General features: G+C 40.0%; 3 protein-coding genes across 4 annotated transcripts; all 3 read left to right on the top strand.

Moving 5' to 3' along the window:
• Window positions 1-1916: 1916 nt before the first annotated feature.
• On the top strand, window positions 1917-7785 carry rusf1 (RUS family member 1). Its single transcript, XM_071531106.1, has 14 exons — window positions 1917-2207; window positions 2323-2400; window positions 2527-2641; window positions 4049-4094; window positions 4177-4209; window positions 4309-4414; window positions 4503-4604; window positions 5785-5855; window positions 6019-6203; window positions 6297-6354; window positions 6447-6511; window positions 6641-6787; window positions 6883-6948; window positions 7038-7785. Exons 1-14 carry the CDS (start codon window positions 2058-2060, stop codon window positions 7121-7123), a joined length of 1308 nt encoding a protein of 435 aa, XP_071387207.1. The 5' UTR covers window positions 1917-2057; the 3' UTR covers window positions 7124-7785.
• Window positions 7786-8008: 223 nt separating this feature from the next.
• Window positions 8009-13938, top strand: LOC139654093 (uncharacterized). The gene is made up of 12 exons (XM_071531128.1): window positions 8009-8133; window positions 9272-9473; window positions 9702-9734; window positions 10131-10252; window positions 10635-10737; window positions 11247-11279; window positions 11384-11416; window positions 11560-11793; window positions 11913-12016; window positions 12803-12968; window positions 13074-13137; window positions 13808-13938. Exons 1-11 carry the CDS (start codon window positions 8066-8068, stop codon window positions 13116-13118), a joined length of 1143 nt encoding a protein of 380 aa, XP_071387229.1. The 5' UTR covers window positions 8009-8065; the 3' UTR covers window positions 13119-13137; window positions 13808-13938.
• A 1005-nt stretch (window positions 13939-14943) lies between these two features.
• On the top strand, window positions 14944-19370 carry elob (elongin B). Of its 2 annotated transcripts, none has more exons than XM_071531127.1 (4): window positions 14944-15015; window positions 16776-16910; window positions 17828-17933; window positions 19227-19370. In XM_071531127.1, the coding sequence occupies exons 1-4, from the start codon at window positions 15013-15015 to the stop codon at window positions 19337-19339; spliced, it is 357 nt and encodes a 118-aa protein (XP_071387228.1). In that variant the 5' UTR covers window positions 14944-15012; the 3' UTR covers window positions 19340-19370. The 2 variants fall into 2 exon arrangements, with proteins under 2 accessions (XP_071387228.1, XP_071387226.1); XM_071531125.1 differs by having other exon boundaries at window positions 17828-17936.
• Window positions 19371-21256: the final 1886 nt, after the last annotated feature.

The raw sequence follows: 21256 nt of genomic DNA, 5'->3' as shown, positions 1-21256 counted from the left end.
CAACAACTGGTCACCTTTTAGTACATCAGAGCAAGAAAACAACAATTGCAGGTTGTATCACACTGAAACATTTTGCTCTCCGTCCCTCCCAGAGCGTCTCAGCAGGCTTGTGGTCGCTCACAGGTTAACGCTGCACAGTGCGTCTCCAGACTCCCGCCGTCCCTCTGTCCTCTGACCTGAAGATAAGAGACATTTTTCCTCCTCTGTGTGGCCTCAGCGCTCGGCGACTACCTGACTGCATTTTTTCACACCCGACGTCACGACGCTGTGACACACTGGCTCTTCCCTCGCAGTGAAGTCAGCAGAGGGAGGGGTTTTGCTCTTAGGGTTTCGTCCAATCCATACCCGGTTTCACAGGGATCAGGTGTGTAAAACATGTCGGCCTCCTGCGAGACGTCATTCGGCACCGCAGGGTTTCTCATGAATGCTGTCTCTCCATTTCAAAAAGTGGAACAGAGTGAACAGATGAGGTGAAGAAGAAGTGTCATTCTGGAAATCACATTTGTACTGGCAGGTGAACATAAAGGCTGCACCAGATTGGGATCTGCTGCTCCTGCTGTGGTTCATTCTGTGGTGTTTTCAAGTAGAGCAGTAACACACACACACACACACACACACACACACACACACACGCTGAACTTACAGCTGGGTGTTAGGGGGGGGTGAAGGCTTTTTTAGCTGGTGAATGTCACTTTTGCACCAATTTTTTGGGTTTCATTCATTCCCACAAGAAGAAAATGTGTGACTTCTGTTTTATTCTCAGATAAATAGCTTCTGTTACAGTTTTGAGGTTATAACAAGTTATCTAGGAGTTCCCATAGACAATTTTAATCATGCTGAAACACAAATGACACAATCAGAGCCACCGCTTGAAATTCTGACACCGGTTCCTCTTCCAAATGACAGAAGGTTTATACAAGTAATTGCTCATTTGACTCCATACTAAAAATGTCAACTTAAACTGGCCGATATTTGTGGAAGTTTGAAATGGGAAGGCCTTCTTCAAAAACATGAGAGATACCAAACTTTTCATTTGGTGTGGATGAAGATGGGAGTCAAACTGTGTATAAAAAACATAAAATAATTGTTTAGTATAAGTTTTACTGAGCCTCATTCTTAAGGAGACACTGACTCATTTACTTTAGTTAGTGTCCCATGATGAAAAATGTCTTATGTTTATCAGCCTCTTCACCTACAGACTCATTCATAATCACTATAATATTCCTTTATGGACTTATAGCAAGCATGTGGTATTCAATAATGGGTTTACAGTGACCTTCAGTGGTGGAAATAGTACAAGAATGTCCTGCTCAAGTACAAGTATTGTTACTTTGCTGATATTTTACCTAAGTAGAAGTAAATGTACTGGTATAAAAATCTACTGAAGTAAAAGTAGAAAGTAGCTCAATTAAAATGTACTGAGAGTAAAAGTTACTGAGTTACTTTTTTAGAAAAGACGTAGTTAGCTGTGCGTGTGGAGAGCCATACAATCTATCCTCTGTAATGGATGTGATTTAAAATGTAGTGAAGTACAATACTACAGTAAAAATGTACATCAGTAAAAGTAAAATTACTGACTATAATAGAATACTCAAAAACGTACAAGTACATAAAAAAGCTACTCAATGAATGCGGGTAAATGTATTTAGTTACTTCCATCCTTAGTGACCTTATTGTATTTTTTTTTTAATCTCCTATAGTATCACTATGCTATTCCTACAATTGGATTACAATATTTCTTCATATGGGTCTCTCTCTCTCTCTCTCTCGCTCTCTCTCTCTCTCTCTCTCTCTCTCCGCCCAAAAATCGAGCGCACCTTATTCGGAGCTCCGCCTTAAAACCTCCAGTCCACCAATAGGAAGGCTCCAAACTATGAAGGCGGAAAAACACGGAAGTGCAACAGAAAGAAAAAAAACAAGACGTGAGAGTATCTGGACCCGACACGTCTGCACAGTTACAGTGCGATATGTCTCGCTAAAATGGCCTTAAAATAATCCTGTTCCAGTGGATTTCACACTGCAAGACTGTTCGTTACTTACTCCAAAGGTTAGCCGACATGGAGAAAGATACGAGTCTGGTTTTGGCAACTGAGAAATATGGCTGTGGAGAGTCATGGAGGTATCTGGTGAAGGATGGAGCCATGGAGAGAAAAAGAGACGGGAGTGAAGGTGGAACAAGAGGGAGCTCTGTTGTTGGCGTGTTCAAAGTGAGGATTATAACCTTTAAACTGTTAAAAAAAAATAATTTACATGTTCTCAGTCTGTTCATACACCTTCCCCCCCCCCCCCCACACACACACCTGTACATGTCTGTCATTTCAGAGTGTCTTCCTGCCTCAAGGCTATCCAGAGAGCGTCAGTGATGATTACCTGCAGTATCAGTTTTGGGATACAGTACAGGTACAGCAGTAGACTAAGATCATCATCATCATCATCATCATCCTCATCCTCATCCTCATCCTCATCCTCATCCTCATCAGTCATCGAAACACACTGAAGCTCTTCATCTCCTCCTCTTCCTCGCAGGCTTTCTCCAGCTCTCTGTCCGGGACTCTGGCCACCCAGGCTTCTCTGAAAGGAGTCGGAGTGGGAAACCAGGAGGCGACAGTCGCTGCTGCCACAGTCACCTGGTTACTGAGAGGTGAGTACAGTCAGAGGTGTGACCAAGTCCACTTTGCCCGAGTCCCAAGTCAGTCTCAAGTCTAAATGTAGAACACCAAGTCAAGTCAGAACAAATCAAGAGTCCAGTATCAATTTAATATCTTAAAGAAAACAAAATATCTAGGACTTTTCAATGCAGTTTCGTTTTAGTAGTTAGAATAAAAACTTGGTAAGTGCATCATGTGTTTGACTGTGACTCGAGTCCCCACCTCTGATTTCTAGTATTGTGCCAGCACAACAAAACCGGCACAACAAAACACTTAAAATTCTCGTTCTCTTAAAATAGCTCTCTGTATTAGGGCTGCAACTAACGATTATTTTCATTGTCGATTAATCTGTCGATTGTTTTCTTGATTAATCGATTAGTTGTTTGGTCTATAAAATGTCAGAAAATGGTGAAAAATGTGGATCAGTGTTTCCCAAAGCTCAAGATGACGTCCTCAAATGTCTTGTTTTGTCCACAACCCAAAGATATTCATATTACTGTCATAGAGGAGTAAAGAAACCAGAAAATATTCACATTTAAGAAGCTGGAATCAGAGAATTTTGACTTATTTTTCTTAAAAAATTACTCAAACCGATTAATCTATTATCAAAATAGTTGGCGATTAATTTAATAGTTGACAACTAATCGATTAATCGTTGCAGCTCTACTCTTTATTGTTAAAAACTGACACATTTCAACATATTATCTTTGTCAAAGTACATGTTACAGTTTGGCTCCTTCTTTTCTTTCTTTTTTGTTAATGAGTAATCATGGGTGTGCCTATTATCCCAGAACATCAGTTATCAAAGGTCTACATAACACAGCGGCACAAATGTACAAAGACAAAATACACATCACAAAATATTTATTGTCATAGTCAGATCAGAATCAGAATCCTTTTACTGGCCAAGTATATTTGCACATACAAGGAATTTAGCTTAGTAGTTGCTTGTGTACTTTGTTAAAAGGCGGAAAGAATAAAACACAATATAAACCAATAAAAACAGTATATAAATAAACCAAAAACAAATAGAAACAGAAGAAAAAGATAAGGTCAGAATCAAATGCACTGTAAGTAATTGCAGATATACATGCATGAGACAATTCAATATACAGTACTGTGCAAAAGTCCATGTAAAGTTTCTAAATATCAAAAAATTTACTATAAAGAGCAGTCTACTGACACACTAAAGCAGAAAAAAAATGAATAAACATCTAAGACACAATTTATATAAAAACTCTTGGGTGCCTAAGTCTTTTGCACAGTACTGTATATATGCAGGACATTTCAATACAAACCACATTCAGTGTCCATGAGAAGCGCAGTACAGTATGAGGTGTCGGTGTTATCCCAGCTGACTCGTCCCAGCTGATGAACTAAACCGCTGTGTTCCTCTGCAGATGGGACCGGCATGTTGGGGAGGATCCTGTTCGCCTGGAGGAAAGGGTGAGCTGCTGCCGGAGCTCGTCTCATGTGCTGGAAAAGTGTTTGTCATGATCGTTAATGTCGTCTCTTGTCTCTGTTCCAGGAGTAAACTGGACTCTGAGGCTAAGAAATGGAGGTATGGCTGGTATTTGGGTGTTGAAGTGTTTAATGTTTGGCCTCTGAGTGTCAGATTACCGTTTGACGCAGCAGATCCTCTCTCTGTGTTTCCTGCCAGGCTTTTCGCCGACGTTCTCAATGACATCGCCATGTTCATGGAAATACTGGCTCCCAACTTTCCTGCTTGTTTCACCTTGATTGTTTGCACTGCAGGGATATTCAAGGTAAAACGCCTTCCATTAACTCGGTGACGGATATAAGCTGATTTTATACAAACTGAACTCGGTGCTGTCGTGTGTTTCTCTTCTCCAGTCCATAGTTGGAGTTGCAGGTGGAGCGACCAGAGCGGCTCTGACGGTCCATCAGGCTCGCAGAGACAACATGGCCGACATCTCTGCTAAAGACGGGAGCCAGGTACGGCTGAGATTCATCTGATGTGTCACCCATATTCTCATAACACCGTTTACTATGGGACATAACGTGGCGAACTGTGGTAACCTGTGGTGAATGACAGGGTTGGGGGGTCAATTCATGAATGAACTCATCAGTACCAATTCAACTGGAACTGAACTGGACTGGAACTTGAAAAATCTACAGGAATAAGAATTGGAATTGAACTGGAATTTCAGGAAGTTGAATTTAATCCAATGTAGTTCTGTGAAATTCCATCTTTTTTTGTTTTTTTCTTACCAAATATCTGAGATTACACATAGTGTTATATATTATCAAATACTAAATATCTTAAAATATTAAAGGTTCCTTTCAGGTTGTGTTTGATGCAGAACATGTAATCGTAACACATACATTATGATTGAATGTATTTGATTTGTTGAACTGTCTTTTATTTGATTCATAATGTTTGATTTGTAATGTTTAGCAGCAAGTCCAGACAACCTCTCTTAAGCCTTGTTCAGACTAGCCTGGTATCCAGCCCCTATGAATCACAGTTTTCAGCACTCTTCGAATTTGCATGGCGATTCATAAGGAGCATTCCCTTATGAATCGCCATGCAAATTCGAAGAGTGCTGAAAACTGCGATTCATAGGGGCTGGATACCAGGCTATGTTCAGACTGCCTTCAGACTGAGAAGTGGGATTTCACAGAATTCAGTGGAATTCAATTCTGTCATTCCAGTTCAGTTCACTTCACATTCTGTTTCCTTAGAGCGATTCCAGTTCCAACTGCAGGAACTGAATTGAAATTCACCATCTATTCTCAATTAAATCCATGAATGGCTCCAACCGTGTTAAATAACATGGCACACTGTTGTAGTACAATGCTTGATTTCAAGGTACCTGTTATATTTTGATTGTTCCAAGAAGGTACAGTAGTAAATAGTAAAGCAGTGGTATTTACCACAGTACAATATTTTACTATGGCATTTAGCCTCATACAGATAAAGGTACCGTGGAGACAATAGTTTCAGAGCTGCAGTTTTATGAATTTAAATCACTGATAATTCTGTAATACTGGCACCAAATCTGAGAAAACAAAGTTTCTGATGTGGGAATGTTAATGATAATGTTCCTGGACACCACAGTCCCTCTGAATGGTTGATTCATTCATTCTGGTTTATGTGTTTTATTTTCCACAGGAGACTCTGGTGAATCTGGCTGGTCTGCTGATCAGTTTGGTTCTGATTCCTCTCGTCACTGACAACCCACTGTGAGTGTATAGGGTAAATAAATGATCAAAAGATGCTTTCAAAGGGAAACTCTCTTAAGATATGACAAGTCAAATGATCACTCTTTTGTTTTTGAGTATTTGAAGGGTCTGTCATTTTACTGATGTCACCCTGCTCCCCTCTCCGCCTGTCTCTGCACCTCAGACTGACCCTCAGCCTCTTCCTCCTCTTCACCATCCTCCACCTCTACGCCAACTACAAAGCGGTGCGTTCGGTCGTCATGGAAACCTTCAATGAGGCGCGGCTGTCCATTGTGCTGCACCAGTACCTGAGAGACGGGCGGATCCTCAGTCCTGTAGAGGCCAATCAGAGAGAACCAGTGTTCTTGGGTGAGAATCGTGGTCGGACGTTGCTTATATATTTTTTTATAATTTCTTAAAAGTCAAAATCATGAACACTTTCTGGGTTTTTTTTTCTTCCAGAGTTTAGAAAAACGGTGCCAGTCAAACTTGGAGTGAGGCTAAAGGAAGTTGTACAGAGGTAATTTCATGTGCCAGTTTTGTTTTCACAGTAAATATTGACACACAGTAAAAAAGTCGACCCAGTTTGATATAATTCCTCTCATGTTCTAGCCCCGAGGAACTTAATTTGGCTTTGAAGAACAACAACATGCCTTTCCTGTTAAGCGTGAAAAACGGTATGTTAGCCTATCATGTCTTCTTCCCATTTTAAGTCCACAGAATGACGATTTGTTTGAGTGCCATATAACACACCTTAAAGTTGCCCACATCTCAGTATTTTTATAACTTTGTTTTCTTCCTCTCAGGCTGTGTGTGCGTTTGCTTGGGACCAGAAGCATCTGTAGGTGATGAAATCAGAGCGGTGTGTCAAGCTGTTTGTCTCAGCAGCTCTTTGCACCCTGAAGCACCACTGACCGGGGCTTCACAACAACCTCTCATACAAAAGAGACAAAGTGAGCCTTTACTTCTATATTTGTTTTCCTCCATGACATGAATAGAGGTGCTTAAATTTTACAGTCAGTCACACTGTTGTTATTCTTTTTGAAAGGCCACTGGGAAATGGTGTGTGATAGTCACAAGCTGATGGACCAAATTTTCAATCCATTTCTCAAGGGTAAGCAGGCACAAAACTGTTGAACTTACAAGCCATCAACTATATCTTATGTATTTTCACTGATACAAAAATGTTTCTGCTGTTTTTAGGTGTGGAAGCGGCTGGATGGCAGATAAATCGAACTCTGCTGGACTGGGATGAGTGGAGGGTCGAATGGAAAGCGAAGAGCAGTTGAAGTGTCAGACACCTGGACCAACTTTCTCACTGATTGTTTTGTCAAATCATTTAATGTTTTGATATTCTCTGAATACAGCCATAGTAAATTTTGTAAGAACCCAGAACTTTGTTTAATTTATTCTCTGTCCAAACCCCAGTGAAAAGGGACCATGGTAATCCTGTAATACATTTTGGAAGAACATTATACAAATATCACAGAAAAACAGAAAAAGTCTGTATAGGAATATCTTAGTGATACCATAGGAGATAAGAAAAACACCACACAGTTTAAGTTCACTATACACTAGACACTGTGAGTCCTTGTAGGAAGATTATAGTTAATAGTGATTTTTCTTTAGGTAAATTAAAAGTAGGAAGCAGGTGGTGCCGTGCAGTGACCAAATGTCATCAATTCAAGTGACTTGCACCATTCGATTTTGCCTTTTACTATAAAATAGTATATGTAAAGACATTGCATTTCCCTGTGCTTAAATGTGTCATACAAATGTTAAGTTGGTTGATTGTGGCACCAGCTGCAGTAGCAGTGTCTCAAGGTGGCGCTGTTGGGACTGCATAAGCAATAAATACACCAAGAAGAAGAAGAAACAAAAACATCCGTTGGTCAAACAGGTTTTGGTCAAGTTTTCTAGAATTAAGTGTAATACCGGAAATGGAGCCTTCAAAATGTAAGTGTAAAATTTTTCACTTTTGAATAAAAAGAATATTTTCTAAAATGATTTCTTGGAAACAACGATCGTATTTTCATTTACTAACGAATACTACGTAAGTGTAAATTTAATTTTCACGACGATACTTCATATTACTATAAAAACGTTGTATTGCATAGGGGTTTTATTTTGAAAGTTGCGACCGGAAAGTGTATTTTTGTTGTTGCTTGATAGGTCAACGACAACAGAAACATTGATTTGTAACTCGTAAAGTTAGCGTTATTTAGTATAACATGGGCAGGTTTAAATGTAGTGCCTTTAACTGCGAAAATTCGAACCAATCTGATGTGAAGTTTTTTAAGTGAGTATTTCTATTGCTAACCTAAATGACCTAAGACCAGGGCATCGTAGCAAGTTTGTGAACTAACGTAGTTAGTTATCATTGGTTAGTTAGCGTTAACTCTATCTAGCTAGCTCTTACAGTTAGCTAGCTACGGTGCCCAGCTCAGGACATTTCAATATCTTGATGAGTAAAAGAAAAGCCATCTTCCAAAAACAGAGTAGCTCATTCAGTCCCTGTCAACATGGGTTGACTTTTCATTCATTCATTCCCAGCTAATCTCCAAAAACCCAGGCTATCTAGCGTTAATAGACAAGTATGGACTAGTAATGACAAAGAGGAAAGACAAATTCAAGTCAGTTAACCAGAAGTATTGTCTCATTGTAAGACAGTCAGTGTGGAGAGAGATTGCCAAGAATAAAAGGTAGGCTGGGTAGGTTGTCTACAATAACTTTTATAGTAATGGTCAGTGGAGTATAAGATGTCTTATTGAATTATTCATAAAATGATAGCTACTATAGTATAGCTAGGGGACTGCCTGCCTTTATTTAAAGGTGGATGGTAAAATGGATTGGACTGAGATCCAGGTAGACTTAGATAGGATGTTCATTACTGTTGCCAGTGGTTGGCTGGCATGCTGTTTGCATTTAATATTGACTTTCTGGTGCTTGGGTAGCCCTATACATCTGGAGAGAATAGTACATTAAACTCGCAGTTATTGTTGCCTTGCTTATTGGCAAACATGCAAACTTGGTAAAATATGGCTTACGCCCTTTTATGTATTGTTAGGATCCACTTGGCAATTTGGCTTACACCCTATTCACCTCTTATTTCAGTGAAGTTCCAACGCTTTGCATTGTGTGCCTGTTATTCCCTCAATCTTCTTCTACCAAAATACACAGTTTCAGGCGGTGATGAGCAGTGTGAACCGTTTTCAACCAAAGCCAAAAGTTTACATTTTATGGAAATAAGTGCTGCTTGGTGGATATATGCCAAATTTACTAGTAGATCCCAACGTTTTAGAAGAGGTGTTAAGTAATGTTTTACTAGATATGTAAATAGATCTTTGAATGGAGTTTGGTGTGACGTTTCCTCCATACAAGAGAGGATGGCACACATCAGGGTTACGACTGTTGTAATCAGTTTTCCATGTCCACAGGTTTCCACTGTACAATCGTCAGAAACTCAAAAAATGGCTCCTCAATATGAAGTGGAAGGACTGGACTCCGTCTCGTTTCTCCGTCCTGTGCATTAATCACTTTGAGGAGAAGTACATCGACAGAACCGGCAAATTCGTGAAGCTTCGAGAAGATGCAGTCCCCACTATATTCTCTTTCCCTGAACACATGGAAAAAAAGACGGTACGTATGTCGTCGCTCGGTGGCAGCGCAGCATTGGAAAATAAAACATCAACAACTCCTGTTGAGAGGTAAAGATAGTAGGGCAGTTTGTGTTTTTAAGAAGCCTCTTGAGAAATTGACAGTAAAATCCAAAACCCCCTCTTTAACCAAGTCCAACTGTATCTGATCATTTCTCTTGTGTAGCATCACTGCAACTAATGCCACTGAAATTGTCTCTCTCTGATTTAGGCCGTCATCAACCCAAGAAGTAAGAGATACAAGGTAAGAAGATGTATAATGTTGTTGTGATTGTACTGATGAAATTCATCAGTGATGACCCGTGGACAGATTTTATTAACTTAGTTGCTCTATTTCCCCTAAACTAATAAAACAACAGGACTTCATTAGATTTGTGTTAAACATTGAGGAAAATAATGTACAAACACTTTTATTCAAGCTATTTTTCAGTTCAGCACCATCAGGTTTTGGAGCATTTGGAGCATTTATATTCATGCACAATTATTTACAATTATTTGGAGTACCTTGATAGTATAAGTGCTTTTGTGTGTGTGGGGTCAACAGTATGGTTCGTCACAATCACAAGGAGGAGGAACTCCTGAAATGATTGAACACACACAACTCAGAAAATGTGTGTGTTTCCCTGTATTCTGAACACAGCCGGCCACCGCTAAAGCCTCACAGACGAATCCAGCTCGTTCTCCACCGACAGCGGCTCCTACAGCAGCAAAGCCGTCAGTCCAGAACCAAGAGCCCAGCCGGACAGAGGAGGAGTCGGCTGTGTGAGTAACTTCTAGTCCGGGAAGCCTTGTGGCCTTATCCTCTTCATTTAACCAGAGGAAACCGCTGGTGCAGCATCTGCCTCCACTGCAGATTCATGTGACAGTTGCTCTTTACCACAAACTCAATGGAAACAGCTCTAACCCTCTACTACAAACTCTAAGCAGAAAAAAGGAGGTTGCAGTGATGGTTAGATCAATTCACCAGCATTTGTGTGATAGTTTACGTTGGAGACTCTGAGCAAATGGCTAAATAATGTTTTCATGCTTAATCCAAACCAGAATAACCATGAATCTAAACTCGTAAATGTTTTGTATTAGATGTGTAGTCATCTGGGTTTTTGTCTCTGTCTTTTAATGTGTTCTGTTCTGGTTGTGTGTTCAGAGACCCAGAGAAGTTCGACAGATGGAGGATCATAACGGATGAAGCGCTGATGGAGATCGAGTCATTTCCACATTTCTTCCATGGTGACTACTGTTTACCACAGGTACAGGACATGACTGCACATGTTGGCTCATGAGATAAATATTTACACATTTTTATTTACCGCCACCATGGTACATGGTGTGCATGGTGGTGTCTGTCTGTGTGTGTGTGTCTGTGTGTGTGTGTGTCTGTGTGTCTGTGTGTGTGTGTGTGTGTGTGTGTCTTCTGAACACAATAACTCAAGAACACATAATAGAAACTTCATACTTACACCACAGGTTCCCCCTATAGAGAAGCACTATAACTCCTTAATGCTTTAAGATACAGAGTTCATATTAATACCACCCATGTGTTATGTGAAGACAAGTATGTTGACATTGATTTTTTTGCTAATCAATACAGTAATTAGGTTATTAATAACCTCGTTAGCATAATTCGTTATGTGTAATATGTCATGGTGATTATACATCACCATCATCAGGCAGCTCAAGTGCCTCTTGTTGTCAGATTCCTAAATTTGCAGTCAATTAGCCCAGTTGCCTTTGTGTAATTTTCTACATGCATCAACAGGATACTCAGTGGGCTCCAGATGATAATTTCAATGTAAGTAGTCAACATGATTTTAAACTACAATAGTTCACATTTTATACTCCATGATTCTCATATTTTCAAGTATTTAATGAAATGCTGTTCTATAATTTCCACAGGTAGAGTGTGAAGATCCTGAAAAGTTAATAGAGGTAAGACTATAGACTGAACAGTCATTTAACATATTGGCCTCGGTTTGATGCAACAGATCGATATTAATTACAAACAAAAGCAGTTGGGATAATTCATGCCATCACATGTTGTATTTCTACATGATCTGATGCTTTGCCCTCAGGTGAAAGAGCCTTGGCAGTGGCTTGGTCTGGACGTCAGAGGGCCGTTTCCCCCGACACAGAACGGACACAAATACATTCTGACTGTGACAGATTACTTCTCCAAGTGGGTGGAGGCTCTCCCGATGCAGCTGTGCCTCGCCTCACAAGTGGCTGAGCATGTCACGGACATCATCTCCCACTTCGGCTATCCTGTCAGAATCCTCTCCCGACTGCCTCATGACATCGTCCACAAAGTGAGCTCTTACTGTCGTACGACGCACATCATCATTTACAATACTGCGTTCTCTTAATATTGATCCAAAGTGGCCAGTATCTCACATGGATCTACTGTGTGAATGTTTCCTTATGCTAGATCAACAGAGAACTGAAAGATCAGCTGAAGGTCAACATCTCTCTTGTCGTCCATCATCAGCAGACTGGCACCGCGGATTTGATCACACAACGCTTGATTGACAGGTCTCTGATTTTAGTTCATGACAGTTTGGGTTCTTAAAGGTGCTGTGTAGCTTTTTAAAACATCAATATTTCTTTGTCACATTAATCGTGATGCCTTGGTATAATTACTGTAAACAAATGAGACCATGGTTGAGACGATTGGTAGCCTCTATCTCACACCAGTGATATTGTTAGTGCTAGTGTTTCTCAAAATTAAGACTACATTTCCCATAAACCCTGTTGCTTCCTGTCACAAAGAGGATTTTGCTTCTTGCCCTCTCCGTCCCTGGCGTTGCTCTGGGTGCGTTTGTTTTCTCTCTGTCTTTACTGAAGAGGATAAACACTCTGAAAGTTTCAGCTCAGTTTCTGCTGCAGGCTGAGCTAAACCTTTTGTTCTGTAAAGCAATCCAGCTTGGCTTCTTGGCGATGGTCTTGTTTGTTTACAGTAATTATAATAATGTCTCAAAATTAATGTGGTAATGATTTATTGATGTTAAAGGAAAAATCCACCCTTGAGTACTCTTACGCTGTTATATATCATCAATTTGTAAAGCTCAGTGCATTCCAGGAGTTATTTTCTGTTTTATTTACTTTTTTGGTGAACCCACTTTCCCAGAAGTTGCCCAGAAATACAAGGTGCATCACCAATAGCTGACTTTTAACAGTGTTAAAGTATTAGGGTGGATCTTTCCTCATAAAATGCTACACATATCACCTTTAAAAGACGCCTATAACTGAAAATTCTCATGGTATATGCCAAGCTTGCATGTGAACACTAAAGCTTCTCTCGCCGATGCTTCCCAACAGGATGATAAGCGATCTGATAGAGCAGCATGCGGCCGACTGGGACGTCTTCCTCCCCGCCAAGGTGTTCAGCCTGTGCTTCAAAGAGCATTCACAGACCAAGGAGAGGCCTTTCTCAATGCTCTGCTGCAAGGGACTTCAGCCTGTCCAAGCCCCCAGAGGACTGAATGTAAGTGCATCATCAGACGTGATTCTAACACTGTCTCGGGTTTTGAATAAAAATGAATGAAATAAAATAAAATGACCCTTCTGTTCTCACCCCTCTGTCCCACAGTATGCTTACTCCAAGATCCGGGAGAGCGCTTTTGTGGTTAGATGAGATATCTGAGATGCGTTTGGTGAGTTAAGTCCATTGCTTGAATTTTGTGTGTGTGCATGCATTTATATAATAGGCGAAGTTCCCCCGGTGGTCATGGGATTTCTGGAATATCATCAGTTTTTAGGTGTTTTCCAGACATGGAAAGCTGGGGAATTTGATCAGTTGGTTCCAACAAACTCCCACAGCAGCCTCACTCTCTTGAATTTTTTGACATCTCTAGTTCAAAATGTATGTCAGATTTTACTCATTTGTTTTCCCTCCATCAATTAATTGGATGCTCATTTGTTTGATATCTGCAGTTCATTTTTGTATCGTACTTTTTGGATATTTATGTTTGTGTTTATTTCGAACATGTAACAACAAAAAATAAATAAGAAACAAAACAAGAAAATCCATCAAATAAGCCAAAAAAAAAAGAAACAACAGTAATATTTGTAATATTTTATTACGGTTGTTGACATTGTACTATGATGGAGTCTCCTAAAAATGCATCTCAGAAACAGTATCGCTCCAAATATGTGTAAAAGAGAATATAATTTTACTGTGTTTTACATAATAATGTTTTTGGTTTTTGTTTACCTGAAACTCATTTCTTCTTGCTCTTTCATCTTTGTTTCATGATGAGTTGATCCTTTTGGTAGTGGAAGGTAATAACAGAGTAATGACACTCCTTTCCTTTCCTCTTACAGATTTTACCACAGCCGGACCAGGCATTGAGCTGGAAAACATAAGACTACTAACTGCTGTCCCTATTTGTTTGTTTGTTTGTTTGTTTTTATTTTGGGTGATGAAATTATGTTAAATTTGTTAATAAAGTTGCTTTAAAAAAATAATTAATTAATTCTTAATTAAGTCTGTCGTACATTTCATGAGACATGCAGCATGCAAACTGAGACTGTAAATCCTTCTGTGTAAAACAATATCGGCCTGTTCCTGTTCAAAGTTATATAATAAGCTTGTTGGCCTAGTCATAGTGTTCTGTTACAGCAACACACAGCCATCTTGATGGGAAAATAACAGGTGATTATAATCAAATGACAGCCATAGCCAATGAGCTGTGTATAAGGTAAAGCATCATATTGGTAGGAAATGCATGTGACATCATGGGAATACTATGAATAGCGTCCCCACCATGACTTGTTTTCCACTTATAAGATACAAGTTCACTTTTGTGTTATGTTTCTGTAAAAATGTACAAATGATCTGTCCATAAATGCAATATACAGCATATCTGCAATATAGGGGTATCTGCTATGCAAGAGCTGGTGCATCTGTATCTGCAAGACAATTACAAGTTACAACTTTTGTGATTAAAAATTACATTGTTCATGTAAACACTACAGTACTAATTTGCTAGTTTGTCCTTCATACAGAATGGATCAAACAGATCACTGACAGCCTCGTTATCAATAATTTAACATCTAGGCGAATTAATAAACAATAGCCTTCACAGGGATGATGAGTTATTCTCACAACACTGTGTGTAGTCTGTGCACAGTTAGAAACCCTTCTTAACAGGAGATTTGGACTTATTAATTCCATAGACCCAGGAAAAAAAAGTGAGGAAGAGGAAACATCTCCCACAGGAACCAAATATACCAAACTGCGGGCTTGCGGGACTCTCAGGCTGAAGTGGCTGAACAGCAAAAGAAGGAAACGACAGTGAAACTACCTTTGTTGAGCAGCTTCACACAGCAACAATTAAATTTAAAAATGTTCAACAAATGCTCATCGAAAACTTTGTGGCTCGTTGAACGCAACTGGACTGAATAAAGTTTAGGCGCCGCCCTCTACCGGCTGACAGCGGCAGTGCAGGTCTGGATCTGACAGCTGTTGTCGCTGTGCAGCGTGGGAGAGCAGCGGAGGCGTAGCTGTGTGCAACGAACCGCAAGAAATGGTGAGTGAGGAAAACAGAAATATAGCTCGTCATTTCATGACCATTTGGTTCACCGACAAGCGTTAATTTATCGATGAAGCTTTTCCCTGCGTCTGAAATGTGTGATGTCAGTAGCTGAAGCTAGCTTGCCACAATAAGCGATCCTGAAGAAGCTGATGACATCAGTGATGTCTTTGTTTAGCTAACCCAGGCTAACGTTGGTTAACGTCAACAGACTAGCTAACGCTAGCTGAACGAGGCTGTTAACAGCTAACAATGTACACATCGACAGCGGTGTTAGCTGAGAAGTGTCCAAACCAAAAGCTTTGGAAGTTGACGCTGTTTTGGTGTAACGACTGACCAGCTAACACAGTTAGCTTTGGACCAAGTAGCCAACTAGTACCAAGCTAACTAGCCAAAGTTGTCAGTAGCTAGGTCGGCTAACGCTATCGTTTTAAAACAACTTTGCTAGATATTGTTGTAGACACGTTCCAACAAAAAACGTTCTTGGTGCTTGAGTGGTTAACATTGGGGTCCCTACAGTTTGCTTAGCTAACTTAGTTAGGTAACTATTATAGCTAAGGGTGGCTGTTGAAACGACTAGTATTAACTTAGCCACAATTTGTAGCTTAGCTACTTACTCATGACGCCAGCTGCTGCCTTCAACCACCATGATTGTGAGACTGGTGTGCTGGGCTCTGGCCGGTATATCACCTTATGATGGTGCAGAATTGAAGTTTAAATTGTTTGTCGATTGTTGATAAACCGAGGACTGACTGACTGACCAACCAGCTAACTGAACAGTGCTTTAACACACAGCTGTGTAACCAGGTAGTTGCTGCCTAACTTTTACCAAGAGTAACCATCAGTACACATTGAGTTGTTATGACGTTAGCTGCATTAATATATTTCTGATATAATGCAGGTTTTATATCTATTTGTACAATGAGACTTAATACTTTGTCACATTATTTAAGATGGTTTCACAGCTGTCAACTTGTTATTCTACAGTATCATGTGGTGTTTTAAGTGTGCATCATTCTCCCCTCTTCAACAAAATTCAACAAGGAAGTGGTTTGAGAAGAATACTCATACATTACTTTTGCACAAGGTGTATCATTTGATGGATTTTGCAATAATAAGTAACCGACAGGTGACAAATTTGATCTTAATCTTAGTCTGAATTTAATATTCCCATTAGTCTATGAACACTAAAGTTGGCACATTCTTTATATTCAGTAGGGGGCTTTCAAGCAAAAATTTGCCCTAAACAAGTTACACGTTATCCCTGTTTTGGCCAGTTTATCAATATTCATAAATGCAGTATGAACCACTCTCACAATCACAATGCTAGAAACCAAAGAACTAAGATTCTAATTGGTGATGTCAAGAGAGATTTTTGGAGGTTTTCCTATCAATAACAAGTAACGAATAGACTAATTTACACCCAAAATGAGGTTTATTCCTTAGTTTTGAAACAGAAAATGTCCATTCATCCTGGATACTCCACCACTGTGCACAGAATAAGTTTCAATTTTCACTGGAAAAGCTCCAGGAAATATTGCTTATAGCTTCAGGAGATAGGCTACTTGGTCTTACACTCAAATCTGGACGAAACTGTGCACAATCATGTGTAAATTGTTTCAGGGTGCAGTTTTCCTGCAGAAGCTAATAGTTTAATGCTTGTTAAAACATAATTTAAAGGACAAGGGTGAAGGTTTCTGATGAATATTCTGTCAGTCTGTCATATTTCAACTTTCTCTCCCTTAATCTCTCTTCAGGATGTGTTTCTAATGATCCGACGTCATAAGACGACCATCTTCACAGATGCCAAAGAGTCCACCACAGTCTACGAGCTGAAGCGCATTGTGGAAGGGATCTTAAAGAGGGCACCTGAAGATCAGAGGCTTTATAAGGTATGATGACCTGCGACTGATGTGGAAAGTATTTGGGTCAGTTAAATGTTGGAAAGACTAAAGGACTGAAGGACAAAACGGGGAAAGCATATTCAAAATCCCTTACAGTATTCACATTTATTTGTAAATGGCCCTATTAGTGATCTACCTTGATGTATCAACAAAATTGCAATGCAAGTATGGATTAGTCAAAATAGTGTTCTCCTGGAGTGGGTATACAAACTGCCTCACTAGTGAAATGACCAGTTAATGGACCACAGGCTTGCAACTGAAAGCTTCCTGGTTGGATGTTATTGTTCTCCAAACCCATTTGTTGATAGAAAGTGTCCCTGAAAGTTGAGACCAATGTCAGAGTTCCCATTCATGTACTTTTCAGCTATCTCTCTGACGCAGTGTTCAAATACGAAAATAAAATGGTGTCAAACTCGTACCGCTCCTTACCTGCAGCTTTTCATTTACATGACAGCTACAGGAGTTACTAGTTTAAATTTAACTGGCAATGATTACACTTTAAACTTGTTTTTGCCGTAATCTGCCATCCAAACCCATTTGTAAATCCTGTTTGTTCGCTCTGGCCTGGTGGAACTTGAATGCTCTTTTAATTGGAGCATCAAATTGGATTTAGAAATGCCCTTACTAGGGATGGGACGATATATCGCAACACAAAAATGTCACAATATCTTACATCGTGGGGCAGAAAAATGAGTCACAATATTTGCTACATTTTATTCTGCTGTAGTAATCACAAATCAGACGGCTTGCTCGTCACAATTTCACAAGCTCTCCATCACCAAAACTTCTTCATGACATCATGCAGAGCGCTGACAGGCTCTATGAGATGATGTGCGACCAGTGAATGAAGACCCGACTTGACTCTACTCTAACCAAGTACCCTCTGTTCTCTTTTCCCTCCCCAGGATGACCTGGTGCTGAACGATAGTAAAACGCTCGGAGACTGTGGGTTCACAAATCAGACAGCCCGACCTCAGGCCCCCGCCACGGTGGGATTAGCTTTCCGTCTGAGTGGTAAGAAGACATCGTCCTCTGATCATGCTCCATATATAACCATTTCTTACTAAGTGGTATAGATGCTGCACCAACTACTCACCTGTTTGGTCCCAGCCAGGCCTTTATTAATTTTTCCTTTTTGCCAGTTGCCAGCTATGGAAACAAAAAAAAAATCTTTTTACTGCAGGAAATGTGTTATAAGAATTTTTACACCATGTTTTCAAACTGAAGATGAGTTATTTTACTGAGAATACCCAGCAGATAGTCAAGGTCAGCTGTTTATGAACTCATATGGATGTACAGTATGTGTGCTAACAAATGAAAATGTTTTAAAGAGTTACCAGAGGATATTTCTGTATCAATCTTGTTGACAGTAGATGCAGATCTTATTCTTTTCTAACTGGTTTACTCCAGTACTCCACTGTCATTTTGGCTTTGACCAAAAGACTTCAGCAGGCACTGATTAATTGGTGATTACTTTAATTTAGTTATTTACAGAGGGATAGGTGAGTCTGTGGGGGGAAAATAAACAATTTTTTTTTTTTTAGCAGTTTTTATCTCAGTTCTAAACGAAACTAAACTAAATAATTATTTTACACCAATTTTTTTTTACTTTCCTCTGATACATCCTGCTCTGATCACCAAAGAGGGGGAAAAACCTAAACATATCAAAGCTTCAGACATCAAAATACTGAATAAAACTACAAGCCAAGTGAAACTAGGCCTACTAAAACTAACAAATCTGAGCTGAAAACTAATATAAACAACACAGAAATTAAAATAAAAATGTTAAATACAATGAAATAAACTAATACAAAGCACAGAAAAAAATTGCAACAGTGTTCATATTTTCTCTTTCCTCTGTTAAATTTATTTAATTATTAAAATTTAATTATCTGTATAGCGCTTTTAAAAGGGTTGTGGTTTACAACAAAAATCAACAGCAAAAGCACTGACAGCAAGGTAATAGGCAGGGCAAAAAACCTCAAATTAACCATATGGGGGAGGTGAGAAACGATTAATAAAAGATCATTAACATCAAAGCAAGTTTATAAAAGTGAGTTTTAAGAGGTGATTTAAAAGATTAGAGTGATTCAGTCAGTCTAAGCTCCTTGGTCAGGTCGCACCAAAGTCTAGGAACTCTGATTTTCTTCCCTGATCGGATTTACTGTCTGTTCCTCATTCAGACTGCTTCCCCTGTTTGTTTGTGTGTGTGTTTGTGTGTGTGTGTGTGTGTGTGTGTGTGTATGTCTCTCTCTCTGTGTCTTTGTCGCTCTCTCTCTCTCTCTCTCTCTCTCTCTCCCTCAGATGATTCATTCGAGCAGCTGAGGATCGAGCCGTTCTCCAGCCCCCCGGAGCTCCCTGACGTCATGAAGCCCCAGGACTCGGGCAGCACAGCCAATGAACAGGCTGTACAGTGAAGGGGAAGGAGGAAAACAGAAGAGGGAAGCATGGGGGAGGGGGAGGGGGCGGGGGAGGGGAGGGGAGGGGAGGGCGGGGTCAGAGGGGGGACACACACGGGAGGGAGGGGTTGACTTATGGGAAGTGATGCCTCGGCGGGTGAGTTTTACCGACGACAGATCCTCAGCTGGGCAGAAAACAGTTACAAACGCGGATTCCCCTTGTTGTAAATGGGAGGATGGGTGGTTAAGAGAGGGAGGAGGAGGGGGGTGGGGGGGGGTTCACACTCGCGCATTTATCCTGAAATAGGTGAACGCATGCTAGATAAATCGATAAATTCACACGAGACCCCGAAGAGATACCTGACGGATTTGTCACGACACTGTCAGTCATCCATGGGATTGGTAAAGGCTGAGCGTAAAATAATCGTACCTCCTTATTTAATTCATTCTAGTCTTTATTTAGAGTAAGGTTATTGTCGCCTTACTTTGTGTTTTTATTATTTTTGCGGGCTTAAACGGGGGGTGGGGGGGGGGGCGGGGGAGGCAGTCGTCGAGGCGTGACATTTTTTAGGCTTTTTATGTTTGTGTGTTTTCTTTATTAAAATATTAGGATTTAACATTTTTATGGTCTCTGGCCTGGTTGTATGTGTTGCGACAGTAGCTAGGAGTTTGTGGATTTGTACGTTACTATTCTATTTAGAGAACATGTGCATGAGGTGAATCCGGGAAATAAAGTGGATTCACTTTGCTGGCAGGAGAATCATCTAAAGTGGGATTATGCACACAGCGGAAGATCTGGCTTCGAGATTGAACGTTTGTTGGTACTTTTTTCCTTTCATGCCTGTAGGTTTAGTTTCTTAGCGGCTCACAGAAGTTACTGAGATGTGATTTGTTGTTTTTTTTTTTTCCCCGGACACGGATAACACAGGCGAGGACCCGACGTCGAAAATGAAATGACTGACCCGTGTAGCAGCCATTGAAAATGGTTGTGAAGCTGGTCTGGTTTATTTTACCTTACTAACAAACGCGGGAGGCAAACCAACTTTCCTCTGCAACATCTGATTGGAGCTCATGAGATCTTGTTGGCTCCGATCAGTGGACCTAATATGTTTTAGTGGGTATAATGAGTTAGTTATAAGTTCAACAGGTAGTTCGTTGTGTGATGAGTTGTGGAGCTGTGCCTGTGATTGGGGGGCGACACATTTCCCCCCCCCTTCCCCCTGAATCACTGTCCATTTACTTCCTGCTGCAACTTGTGTTGTATTATCCCCCCTGAATATCTTAATAGGCATTCTTTTGTTTTCCTAAAACCAAAGGAGAATTGGAAATGAACTCTTCTGTACATTTGAAATTTTGAAGTAAAGCATATAGTTGGATTTCCAGATCTAGAAATCTTTTATTAAAAACAAAACAATTCCTCCATTTGAATGTGACGTCAATACATGGCAAGGATTTTCTGTCTTGGGGGGGTTAAATGAAATTGTTGACATTAAGGCATAACAAAAAATATTTGCAAATTGTGGCTGTTTAAAAAACGGGACTTGATTAAAGCTGCACTTGTAACTGACTTGAGTTAACATTAAAACAACTGTTTGTTTTTCATCCCTGTGAACTGTGGTCTTTTGTACACTTAACGGTCAGTGGCAACATACTGAGACAATGGTATTGATTATTTTTGCTGCATACTCAAACTCAGTTTGTCATTTTGTCATCAAATGAGGAATACAAAGCAAGAGTAAACTGTCAACTACAGACTTGTCATTATTTGCTCACACTATTAAATATGGAGAAATAACGCTTATTATGCCCCTGTTGTGCCTGTATACATTGGTACAGTGCTGAATGAGTTAATGGCTGCACAGTTGATAACATGTAAACATGTATATGCCTTGAGCTGGTACAGTAGTTCATAACTGAAACTTAACTGTTTTATTC

Source organism: Centroberyx affinis, unplaced genomic scaffold (genome assembly GCF_046629955.1).
Source record: "Centroberyx affinis isolate AG114_WGS23_722 - 3 ecotype Tasmania unplaced genomic scaffold, CSIRO-AGI_Caff_v1 ptg002033l_1, whole genome shotgun sequence".
Taxonomy (NCBI): Eukaryota; Metazoa; Chordata; class Actinopteri; order Beryciformes; family Berycidae; genus Centroberyx; species Centroberyx affinis.
Note: the sequence above shows the minus strand (reverse complement) of the source record. Positions and strands in the feature narration are given on the sequence as shown.

Coding starts and splice junctions, on each gene's coding strand:
- rusf1 (XM_071531106.1), top strand. CDS start 2,058: ATGGAGAAAGATACGAGTCTGGTTTTGGCAACTGAGAAATATGGCTGT. Junction 4,210..4,308: donor TCTGAGGCTAAGAAATGGAG/GTATGGCTGGTA, acceptor GTTTCCTGCCAG/GCTTTTCGCCGACGTTCTCA. Junction 6,512..6,640: donor CCTGTTAAGCGTGAAAAACG/GTATGTTAGCCT, acceptor TCTTCCTCTCAG/GCTGTGTGTGCGTTTGCTTG.
- LOC139654093 (XM_071531128.1), top strand. CDS start 8,066: ATGGGCAGGTTTAAATGTAGTGCCTTTAACTGCGAAAATTCGAACCAA. Junction 8,134..9,271: donor TCTGATGTGAAGTTTTTTAA/GTGAGTATTTCT, acceptor CCATGTCCACAG/GTTTCCACTGTACAATCGTC. Junction 12,969..13,073: donor AAGCCCCCAGAGGACTGAAT/GTAAGTGCATCA, acceptor TCTGTCCCACAG/TATGCTTACTCCAAGATCCG.
- elob (XM_071531125.1), top strand. Junction 16,911..17,827: donor AAGATCAGAGGCTTTATAAG/GTATGATGACCT, acceptor TTCCCTCCCCAG/GATGACCTGGTGCTGAACGA. Junction 17,937..19,226: donor ATTAGCTTTCCGTCTGAGTG/GTAAGAAGACAT, acceptor TCTCTCCCTCAG/ATGATTCATTCGAGCAGCTG.